Below are 11,871 nucleotides of genomic sequence, written 5' to 3' on the forward strand. Positions count from 1 at the left end.
TTTAGTTTCCTTGGCACTGTACAAAGACAAGAGCCCTCCATGATATCTGATAACATGTCTGTTTTTAGACTAGTGTTTACCCAGCACACAATTCATGTCATACATGTTAAGACTGAAGCAAATAGGACTGGCCGTTATGGACATTGGTGTCTTTAGTTATTCATTTAGATGATACAGTGGGAATTGGGCAGGTGAGAGAGGAAGCCAGGAACTAAAGAGGACTATAGATTCCCAGATGGAATTGCAGTAGGATGTCCCATATTACTAGTGACAAAAGACCTAGTCATTGCAGACCTTAAGGGTAAAATCTCTTATACTCTTATACATTTACCAGTCTCTAAGGAGTGCAGGGTGATGTACGGTAGTCACGTGCACTTGCCTCACCTCTTTGGTCCCAGGTTTGATGACTCCTGGACTCAGCATCAAGATAAAGCCTAGAGCTTGTTTGGTCTAAATTCATATCTAAGTTAGCCATGCCCTGCCTTACATCAGCTCAGAGGTTGTTTAGGGGTTTTCCAGTTATTTGACTCAGCTATTGGATTGAGAAGCTCTATCATATCACTTGCCACCTGGAACTTCTCATAAGGGAGGGGAGGGGAATGAAGGGGAGGGAGGGGAGGGGAATGGAGGGGAGGGAGGGGAGGGGAATGGAGGGGAGGGAGGGGAGGGGAATGGAGGGGAGGGAGGGGAGGGAGGGGATGGGAGGGAGGGGAGGGAGGGGAGGGAGGGGATGGGAGGGTAGGGGAGGAAAGGTCACTACCGATTACAAATAAACTACCAATGGGAAGGTTTACGATAAATAGCTAGGATCCCCTTGATATGCCCCCCTCTGCTCCCTGTGTATGTATTGATTGATCCCCCAATGGATTCCCAGGTGTACGTTTGATTCAAGTGTCACTGCTGTAAATATGGAATGCTGCAACTGGCTTCAGCTTAATATTTCTTTTATCTCTAACACTGTTCTATCTGAAGTGTTTTATCCATAAATATATATGGATCCAGGAGTTAGTTTCACCTCAGTACAGTACTGACAAGCACTACGATTACTGGCTAGTTTTTCCCTCACAACAAGGATTATGAAGTAGCCTTTTCCTACACCCAAGGGTTATCAGATTTGTCATTTTGGCAAAAATGATTTTCAGCCAAAATATTCTTCCAATATCCTCTAGATTTAACATATATAATAACAAAAGGAACTGGCTTAATTAATAACTATACATTCGTATCTTTAAAGTACACGTCATAAAAATTAATTATAATAAAATTTACATTTTATGCAAATGTTTTTCCCCCCAAGAAAACGACCCTAATAATTCTTGAAATTTTGATTAAATATAAAAGCTTTATACTACAGGCTTTCTTTTATAATTTTCTTCAATATATAATAGAGAACTTACATATTTTACTGTTGTCGTTATTTTGTCTATACTCAGTTCGTTACGTTCTGCCACAGGCAGCCCAATCTATCGTTCTGTGGTGTCGTAGTATTTGAATTCATGTATTCTTCGATTGCACATTACGTCATCGCGGCCATGTTGGTGCCATTTAACAAAATATTTCTCATTAGCATCCATTGTTAACGGCACCACAATGGCCGCCATGTCTTTGTCTTTTGACTCTCTTGGGAATGCTTGCAACCCATCAATGTTAACGGCAAGTATTTCATAGCATGTAAAATTAGTACTTTTGAGAATAAAAATGGCTTAACTTGATAGCTATTCTCAAAAGTACTAATTTTACATGCCGTTAATAACATACATGAATTCAAATACTACAACACCACAGAACAAGAGGTTTGTCTGCCTGTGGTTCTGCACATCGTTCTGCGGATTCGCGGTCATGTTTTAGTCACGCAAAGCTTCCACTGCAATATGTAACGCAATATCTGTGATATAAAAAAGTAGATAGCATGAATATGTATCTATATATATATATACTTCGTTGTTAGTTGCTACCAAAAACAGCAGAAAATATCTTATAAACGGGAAACTTTCTTTTTTCCGCTTTAAGAATTAGAGTTTTTTTTTTTCGAATACGAAGCTTTTTAGCTATTATAAAATTAAGGATTAGTTTTTTTTCGGATACAAAGCTTCTTAGCTTTAATAAAAAATATCATATTATTAGGCATAGGTTTCGTTTAAATTCTCGTAATTCCGGGACAATTTTCTAAACGAGCGAAATCTTGATCGCTTGATGAAGTTGAAGGTGGATTCTCTCGAATATCTCGGTTCGTGAGACGACATACTTCGAGATCTCCTTCCAGGATTTATTTTTTCTTCGCTTTCGCTATCCTCGGCTTCAACTGCTTGATATACACACAAATCTTTACGAGTTTTATTATTCTTCCCATGATCTAAAGCAGATCGACGAGGTTTCCCTGGAAAATGTTTTGACACAAGTTTAGAGTAATTCTCTTCGCGAATGATCAAAACAGCTTTTCGAAGCTCACGAATCCACTCCAAGCAAAGTGACTCAGAATCTGCCTTCAATAAGTGAACTCCTCGCTTTGTTTGGAGGCTAAATTTGAGATTTTCTCCTCTGTGTTTTCGTTTGTTAAGTTCAGCGATCTCTGTGTTTATTGTTGGGTCTTGGATTTCTTGTCCTATTCGAGATCCTTTAACGTGAAGATTGACTGTTGATCCTTCGTGTAGCTCAATGTTTCCTGCCCATCTACCATCATTTGGATTGGAAAATATCAGTTTATTTCCTTCCAAGAGAACATAGAAACCTTTCCAGCTATTCTTTCCGATTTTTTTCTTTAAATTTCCCTTGTATGAAACAGATTCTTGCATAGCTAACGATTCCATATCCGCCATGTTTACGTCGAAGATAAGTCGTACTGTAGCACATTACCAGAGGATCTGTACAATTTTGTACTTAAAATACTGAGCAGTATTGAAGTATTTTCTTTTTCCGCAGTTTATATTTTGAATAGCATAATACATGTCCAAACATGAGTGTTTTTCGCTTAGAAAGGCTGATGCGCTGACTATCTTCTTGTCTGCGACTACAACTACACTCACTGACACGCGACTACTATAGTTAATTAATGATAACCATGACGTCACGGGTTTTAGAGGTAGTTACTCAGTATCCTATTGGCTAAAACTTTGCTTTCGGTCCTTTTGCAAATATTTGGACACGCAAGAAAGGTAGAAGAAAAAATACTAGGCATTTCGAAAAGGAAAAGCGATCTATTGACTGAACTACAGGCATCTACTCCCACGATCGCGATAGCCGAGTTTGGGCTTCCTGTGATGACGTCAAACTTTGAATACCTGGGCTGGTCCAGAGATTATTCTCAGCTGGAGCCCATGGTAAAATTTCGTTTACGTGCGTGAAACAATATAAGTAAACGTATGGAAAAGTCGGGGGGAGATAGCATTCTTACCAGTAATGAGATTACTAGTAATATATCAAAATCATTTAGTACACATTTTCCAGAAATATAATTCTTTTCTAAGACAAAAATATGAAACACCATCTATTTTCACCATCGCGCTTGAGATATCGGAAAGCGCATCTTTTGCGAATTGCATGGGTTTCCTATAGTTCGGTTATAATGACCGTGTGACTAACATTGGACACTGAACTTTAATGACCAATCCCCCCCCCCCCGAGTTGGAGCCCGTTCTGCGAACAATAAACGCATGTTTTTGGAGTGTCTGCTTATTGACTTTACATACTTTATTTCCTCCTTTACGTAATACTACTAATACTAATACTACTAATGTAATACTAATCATGATGATGATGAGTCACGTTGCTATATTTCCTGCCAAAATGCATTGCAACTCTTTTTATAATAAAAGTTAGTGAATTAAAAAAGTGAAAAGCATCAAAGTTTTTATTTAAGGAACAAACAACTACTATGAAACAAATAGGGAGTGCGCCTGTGCAAAGATAAAAAGACGCAGACTTCGGCACTTCTTCTCCTTCTAAAAAATGAACGGTCCCATTACATGGTCTTGAGCTACATAAGAAAATACCACACCTTCGAAATCGAGCCCATATAGCCCAGATACTAATCGATGAAAGACGTCACAATAACCATGCAAGAATCTTTTTCCTCTACGAGTTCGATTAACAGCTTATACATTGAACATTTTCATACAGCATTTATTTACTGATTAGCGGCTCTAAATTTAGTGATCTTGTAGGTGAAGTGCAACTGAGATAGTGTCCAACCAGAACACAGCAAACAATGGTTTGAACTACAGTGAAAGAACGCCAGCTCCAAGAGCCCAGATAGTCCAGATACTGATCAATGAGAGATGAATGATGCTGACTCTCAAAGCCGTCGACGAACTGTTTACATCACAAGCCGAAGGTGGCGGTTGATATGGCTTGTTGAACGTAACCTTATTCCCAAGGTTCTTTGGGTCCATATGTTCCTTGGAAAATATAAAATAAAATAAAATAAAACATCCTTCGCAAGTCGCAATGACAAAACGCCTGTCTAATTGTTGATGGTACCTCTAGTAAAAGATGTTCCGGGTGACCTGAAAGCTCCTGAAAACATGGCGATGGACTAGCATTACCCCATTTAGGGGGTAGAATGCTCCTAAATGCTCCTAAACATTGATAAGCACCGATGCCGATGGCCACTACTCTCATCCATCCCCCTAACCCTGTGGGTCCCCATCTTTATTTTAGGGCAGAGTTTGAGATTGTTCCGGCGTGTAACTTACTGCAAATTTGACGGTAGAGTTTGCTTTGTCCGAGCAGTCTGATATCGTGTTTTCTTTATCGAGGAAATTTCTCAAATCGTTTGCCATTTCGTCGGTCCACCTGGGTTTAGCTGCGACAAGAGGGTTGTACCACCTGTTGGAATGAGCTTTGTAGGACCTAGGAAACAAAACAGATTAAAAACCAATTAGTGAATGAATGGATGGATGGATGGATGGATGGATGGATGGATAATAATAATAATAATAATAATAATCTTTATTTAAGCACGGTAACTCTATCAATATCAAGATAAAAAACTTAATGTTGCTCTACCTAGAGGCCGTAAAAACTATATTAACAAATGATAATTATGTAAAATATACAAATGCTACACTGATACAATAAATATACAATTGAAATAAGATAATAGGTTAATTAGATATATTTCGTAGAACTAAAACGATTAAATATTAGTTGTCATCAGTGCAAAACCTATAGCTTTTTATTTTCTTTTTAAATACTTTTAAGGATCGTTCTTCTTTTAATGACTGAGGCAGAGAATTCCAAAGCCAGGCTCCAGTAAAAGCAAAACTATTTCTGAAATAGTCAGTTCTGGCTTTTGGAATTTGTAAATTTTTAGAAGAACGCCTTAAGTTGTAAGATTGAGTACCAATCTGGCTGGAAAACATATCTTTTAAATAAGATGGGACGATATCATTGACGATTTTGAACATCATAATGGCCTTTTGTTGCAGTCTTTGTTCATTTAAAGGTATCCATTTGAGTTCATTAAAAATTTGACTTGTTCGTACGCTTAAATACGGTGCGCCAGTAATTATACGGGCTGCACGGTTTTGTAGTTTTTGTAACTTGCTAGTTAAAGTTTCGTCGATACTGTCCCAAACTAAACAGCAATAGTTAAAGTAAGGCTCAATTATGGATGGATGGATGGATGGATGGATGGATGGATGGATGGATGGATGGATGGATGGATGGATGGATGGATGGAACCAACCACTTACGGGAAGTGTTTTTCAAGAAACTTGTAGGCTGCTGGCATGCTGCTACTGGTGCAGCTCGAACCCAGTCCTCTTAGCCGTGGATAATACGTGATAATGTTTAGGCACATTTCCTCTGATGTACTAATTCCTCCCTGAAAAGAAACCAAAAAAGATTAAATGCACATAGGGAATGTTCAAATAATACTGGTTATAGGTATCATATTATTATGATCCAGTACAAAGGTTCGCGAGAGGACTGGAGAGAGCGTGCCAAAGCAAGATACGTCACTGATTAACAGGACCGAGAGATAAGGTCATTTAAACTCACGAATGTTGTATTGGCACGACCCTTGGTATTGTACTTGCACTGTTGAATCATCTCGTCGCCCTGGTATTGAAATAAAAATAACATCAGATCAAATGATCGAGACATCAGCTTGAAAGGCAACTTATTAACTAAGCTTCTTACGGGTTTGAAGTGAGCCTCTTTAGGATGGATTTGCATCTCCTGGGAAATACAAAAAAAAAAAAAAAAAAATGATGAAAAGTGGAATGAATAGAGGACTAAATAAAAGAAAGAAAAACGGAAGGGAAAACCAACGACGAAATAAAGTAGAAAACTACCGTACTTGAAAATTAAAATCATAGTTGTTATCTCTTGCAATATCTGGTAGCTGAACACCGTCCCTGACATGTCGGGTCCAGATGGCACGACCTGCGTTGAAACGAACGAATAGAAAAATATCATTTATTTTTATTAGAATTAAGAAAAACATGTCGAAAATTAAACACTCTGCACTTATAGTTTTCTTTGACGTCTAACGGGCTATCTGCCCTGCAAGAGTGGTTTGTTCACTACACAGTATTCCAAGCCAGAGGCTCATTGCTACGACAGCGAGATTCAGAAGTGGCCGTTATGTGCGGAGGGGAGAAACCAGAGAACCAAGAGACAAACCCTCAAAGCACAGGAGAAAACCAATAAACATTCTTAGCCACATATTTTGGTTAGAAATCCAACACTGGTACACAGCGGCTATGGGGTCTTTGTAACAAGCCATAGATCCCAATGTCATAGTCTATCACGTATCTGTATTTTCACGCCCTTCACCCCCCCCCCCCCCCCAACAAAGTGATCCTCTGTTAAACCTAGCTCTTACCTGCTAAATGTGAGTGTAAAAAAGAAGCAATGATTTTGATTCCTTTCCCTGGAAGGGGACTGCTTTCTAGGGCCTTTTCAATAGAAATGAACAGAATTAGACAAAACACTCTTGTTAGTCTATTCAAAATGATTTCTTAATGCAATGCAGAGATACATTAACATCTCTCTCTCTCTCCCCAGACTATAAAAGATAAAAGTATCCATGTTTTCCCTCATTTCCCTCTATGTATAACGACAATCTACCTCTTGAGTGCATTCTTTTCTACAGTATCCTGTAGTGATCCAGTGATCCTCCACTCCCCTCCTCTCCCCCTACAACGACAATCTACCTTTTGGGTGCATTCCTTTCTACAGTATCCAGTAGATATCCAGTTATCCTGGTTGGGTGGTATGACCATCCATGATGTAACATCAGCCCCCACATTCAAAGAACCAGCATCGTATGTGCGCAGATCAGACGTGTAGTAGAACCTTACTCCGGAGCTGTCGAGCCGTCCTACAACAAACATTCACAATATTGATATATAAAATTACTTACTATCAATCACGTGACTTTTTGGAACTGACTAACAAGCGGTTGACTGGTGGGCAACTAGCGGATGTTAAGTCAAAACATGCCAAAATAGGTCCTCAAACTATTGTATTTGACTATTTCTACGACTTGAAACCAGAAAACAAGAGATCAAAACAACCTCCAAGATTCTACAAGCCATTACAAAAGCAGCTGTTACCGGAAATAACATCTATTGATAGCAACTGTTAATTTCAAGGAGTTAAAATAACTCCATAACTAGTTAGAAAAAGAGGTACAGAACGAATCCTCTATAGAGTATTAACCGTCTTTGCGTTCACCCCTTTGGTAAATAATATGTCTCTGAATTATCCCATAATACCCCTGGATCTTCCTAGCCCTCGTGGAAGTCGATGTTAGGGGAATTATTTCTGACATATTTAGCATGATATTTTACCTTCTATGTTTTTAGGATTGTCGTAATGAATTTCCACGATTATTACCGAGCCACTGTAGTTCGTTCCCACAGGGTACCCAACGTGTTCAGGATACACAAACGGCTGAAGAAATGAAAGAATCGTCAGTACAAGATATAGTATAGTGGGAATGAGAACCAACGAGTCTATATATCTGGCATGGCTGGAAACCAATATCCTAAATTATAGAACAAAGATATAATAAATCTTACCCCAGCACCAACACCCCAGGCATACATGATGTCCCCTAATTTACAATTCATTATCTCTGCGGGCATATTGGCATAGTCGACACAGCTTCCAGTGTAGTTAAGCAGATGATCAGGAACTTTTCCTTTGCATTCGTTGATGATGAAATGATGAAGGAAGCCTTCGTTGCCTGGTTGGACAACGGGCTCAAACTAAAAATAAATTTCAAGATTTCAAAATCCCGTTCAAGACTCAGTCTTATAATTAGCAGCTGCATAAGTTGCTTGATGTACTGCGCAGATCAGCTGATTAGATACATTATTTCCGTAGTACAAATATATAGTCTATATATTCTCATATACACGAAAATGAATTGTTTCGCACAGTTTATTTACAATAAATTGTTGGTTGTCCACATCAAAAATAGCAGTCTATATACTCTATCAAACTTACCCTCACAATGTGTTTCTTTCCTCCAAAATCGGGAAGCCTGAAGGGTCTGCACATGTAACTGGTGTGATGTTTTGGAATTGTCATCTTAAAGTAACGAAAAATACATTCACGTCAATAGATGTATTGCCGGAAATACCATACGTAAAACTTGTAATAGTAGTTGTAAACCTTTCGTAAAATTTAAATTAAATACTGTATAAGCATTCAATGAACGTTGACTTACATTGCTCATTAGTAGATCTAGTTTTTTCCAGGATGGATCAGGTTTCGATGTTTTCACAAAGTTTAGCAGGAGAAGGCTTCGTGAACCTCTGTAGGAATGCTTCTTCATGTTTGTGTCAGATGTGGGATCTTCGTCGTGATACGCAAAAATCACTCTAGTCGTTCCACCCTAAGAAATGAGAAAGCCCTTTGTATCAATAGAAAAATATACAACTGCACATCTATAGGAAAAGGGAACTGCACCTGTAGCAAAACACAACATTGACATACAGTCAACACTGAACAAACATAAAATTAGGCTACGCATACGAAAATAAATATATATCGCTATCACCAACCACTACAAAAACAATTCATAAAGTACCTCAAATTTATAATCTTGACTGTCACAAGTGTCAATCTTTCTGCTAAATTTCATCGTTGTTTTACCGTCTTTTTCCGTGCCCGAAATGAGTTTGTAATCCTGTGAGTCATCCATCGCGGGTACGAAGTAACCTTCGCCATATCGGTCCTGTTACGTTAAGATCAATAAGAAATACTAGTTAAGCAAATTGCAAGCGTGAAATAGAGGCCCTCTAGAGACACTTTAACACTTTAAAATTTCAGAGATAATAATTTCAGAGGTATTAATTTTTTATTATGCAATGACATCAAGTCTTTGCCTCGTCTCCTTTAGATCGATTCGCATGCATTACGAACTCCGTTATAGCCCCTATGTTTTGGTGGCATATGGTAAAGTGCGGACCCGGACCCGTGTTATTATCTATGAAATTACTATATCTGAAATTATTATTTCTGAAAGTATTATCTCTGAAATACGGAAGCCCTGGAGGGACATTCATACTTCGCACTTCGCACTTCTTATTTCACATATGTAAGTGGAAACTTCACACTTCATTCTTCACGCTTCACATTTCACACTTCATAATTCACACTTGAAATTTCAGTTATCAAAATTTACTTCAGAAAATCAGACAAGAAGCTAGAAAACCAACAAATATGGTAAGTCTATTTTTGCTAGGTAGGTCCATTTACTAGATATCTACGACTAAACTTTTTTGTTTTATTTTCTTTCTTTCTGTGTTTTTTAAGGTCGTGATCAGATGGTTCTTTACTATCATTTTCGTTATATACGTTGTTGGCACCGCAGAGACACAAGTGTTGCCACGGTACACTTTTTCTCGCTCCAAGGTTATCAAAGAGAAGAAATTGGAAGAGATGACTTGATTGTCAACTATTCTAATCAAGGATATTCCTATAATGAAATAATTTTCACTTTATTAAGTGTTCCTTAAATATGTGAAATAAGAAGTGCGAAGTGCGAAGTGCGAAGTGCGAAGTGCGAAGTGCGAAGTGCGAAGTGCGAAGTGCGAAGTATGAATGTCCCTCCAGGGCTTCCGTACTGAAATTATTATGTCTGAAATTATTATATCTGAAAGTATTATCTCTGAAAGTATTATCTCTGAAATTATTATCTCTGAAATTATTATCTCTGAAAGTATTATCTCTGAAATTATTATCTCTGAAATTATTATCTCTGAAATTATTATCTCTGAAATTATTATCTCTGAAATTATTATATCTGAAAGTATTATCTCTGAAAGTATTATCTCTGAAATTATTATCTCTGAAATTATTATCTCTGAAATTATTATATCTGAAATTATTATCTCTGAAATTATTATATCTGAAATTATTATCTCTGAAATCATTATCTCTGAAATTATTATCTCTGAAATTATTATCTCTGAAATTATTATCTCTGAAATCATTAATCTCTGAAGTCTCGGCTTTCGTAGCCCTTCACAAAAGTTCCAATTTTTACTAATGACCGTCTCCTTTTATCTCATTACGTTCGCCTCAGGGGTTCGGATCATGTGACGTGAAGTTTGAAATTCAAATTGCCAAAGTGTTTACCAAGAACACATCAGCTTACCGTTAAATACGGTTTTCCATCCTTAACCCATCCAATCACGATATCAGCCCCCTTCATTCTACCAGTACTGGGTGAGAATCCAAGGCCAATCCATCCAGTAGTAACGGCCTCCACAGCAAACGAGATGCTCTCTTCAGCTTGGTTCACAGTCCAGTAGAGTTTAATCTTCTGTGATGGATCTAATGCAACGAAATGGTTGTACTCAGAAGAAAGATCTGCAAGGCACTGGCCGATAAGACCGAAAACCAAGGCTGAGTAAAGCAACGACATCTTCATCCGTTAGGTAACAAATCAAAGAGTGTGTGTCTGAGAAAGGATCAACGTGTTTAGATTGTTTCGTAATCTACTATCTTTGGGTCCAAGTGTTTAAGCGTGTAAAATCCATTACGTCATACTATAGCAGCATGTCTGGCATAGCAACTATCTACTATTTTTTGAACCTTTTCATGCGTGATGTATTCCCTTGTCCATCAATCCCTCTTTTACTCCGACGAAGGACTAGCGTCCGAAACGTCAGTAAGTTTTTTCATCTTTTCACGGTGTATAATTTACCTTTTCATCATTACTGTGTCATTAGAAACACCGACGCAGCTCACACTAGTTTTTAGGCTAGTTATATCTTTTTGTCCATCAATTGTGTGTGTTCTGGTAACGCTTGAAGAGAAACGTCAATAGGTTGCTATCAATAGACGTCACTTCCGGTAATAGCTCTTTTTTGATGGCTTGTAGAATCCTGGAGGTTGTTTTGATCTCTTGTTTTCTGGTTTGATGTCGTGAAAATGGTCAAATATTATTCTGATATGTTTTGACTTAGCATCGACTAGTTGCCACCCAGTCAACCGCTTGTTTGCCCCCCAGTCAACTCCAAAAAGTCGCGTGATTGATAGTAAGCAATAGGAGTGTATAGTCAATAGATCCTGCAGGGGCGGATACAGGATTTTAAAAAGGGGGGTGGATAATTTTTAAAAAGTTCTTTTGGGCCTTCTTTTTACAGTACAAAGGTTTTTTTTATCTAAATGTTAGTCTATTCTATTCCTTTAAAGGTAAAAAAATGATTAAATTATAATATACAGTGTACTGCATACTTGTGAATGCAGCTAAATTTTTGACTCTTGACATGTTTCATAATTAGATGCAATCATATTCCTCCTTCTATTTTCCTGAAAATATTCACCTTCACTCTAAAAAGGGGGGTGGAAATCCTCCCAATCCACCCCCCCCCCTCTATCCGCCCCTGTCCTGAAACTGAAAAG

At 38.0% G+C, this 11,871-nt stretch overlaps 2 protein-coding genes across 2 annotated transcripts; both read right to left on the reverse strand.

Annotated features, from left to right (window-relative positions):
- Positions 1-927: 927 nt before the first annotated feature.
- Positions 928-3,045, reverse strand: LOC116305640 (uncharacterized). Its single transcript, XM_031715590.2, has one exon. It carries the CDS (start codon positions 2,814-2,816, stop codon positions 2,121-2,123), a length of 696 nt encoding a protein of 231 aa, XP_031571450.1. The 5' UTR covers positions 2,817-3,045; the 3' UTR covers positions 928-2,120.
- Positions 3,046-3,829: 784 nt separating this feature from the next.
- LOC148910021 (DBH-like monooxygenase protein 1 homolog) lies at positions 3,830-10,894 on the reverse strand. Its single transcript, XM_089032595.1, has 14 exons — positions 10,619-10,894; positions 9,047-9,193; positions 8,684-8,851; positions 8,461-8,544; positions 8,031-8,219; positions 7,800-7,902; positions 7,161-7,327; positions 6,830-6,902; positions 6,302-6,387; positions 6,142-6,180; positions 6,001-6,060; positions 5,694-5,824; positions 4,692-4,848; positions 3,830-4,394 (listed from the first exon to the last, which is right to left on the reverse strand). Exons 1-14 carry the CDS (start codon positions 10,892-10,894, stop codon positions 4,215-4,217), a joined length of 1,860 nt encoding a protein of 619 aa, XP_088888721.1. The 3' UTR covers positions 3,830-4,214.
- Positions 10,895-11,871: the final 977 nt, after the last annotated feature.

This window comes from Actinia tenebrosa, unplaced genomic scaffold (assembly GCF_029948245.1).
Source record: "Actinia tenebrosa isolate PJP-AT-01 unplaced genomic scaffold, QUT_ActTen_1.0 PGA_scaffold1__47_contigs__length_23844297, whole genome shotgun sequence".
Lineage (NCBI taxonomy): Eukaryota > Metazoa > Cnidaria > Anthozoa > Actiniaria > Actiniidae > Actinia > Actinia tenebrosa.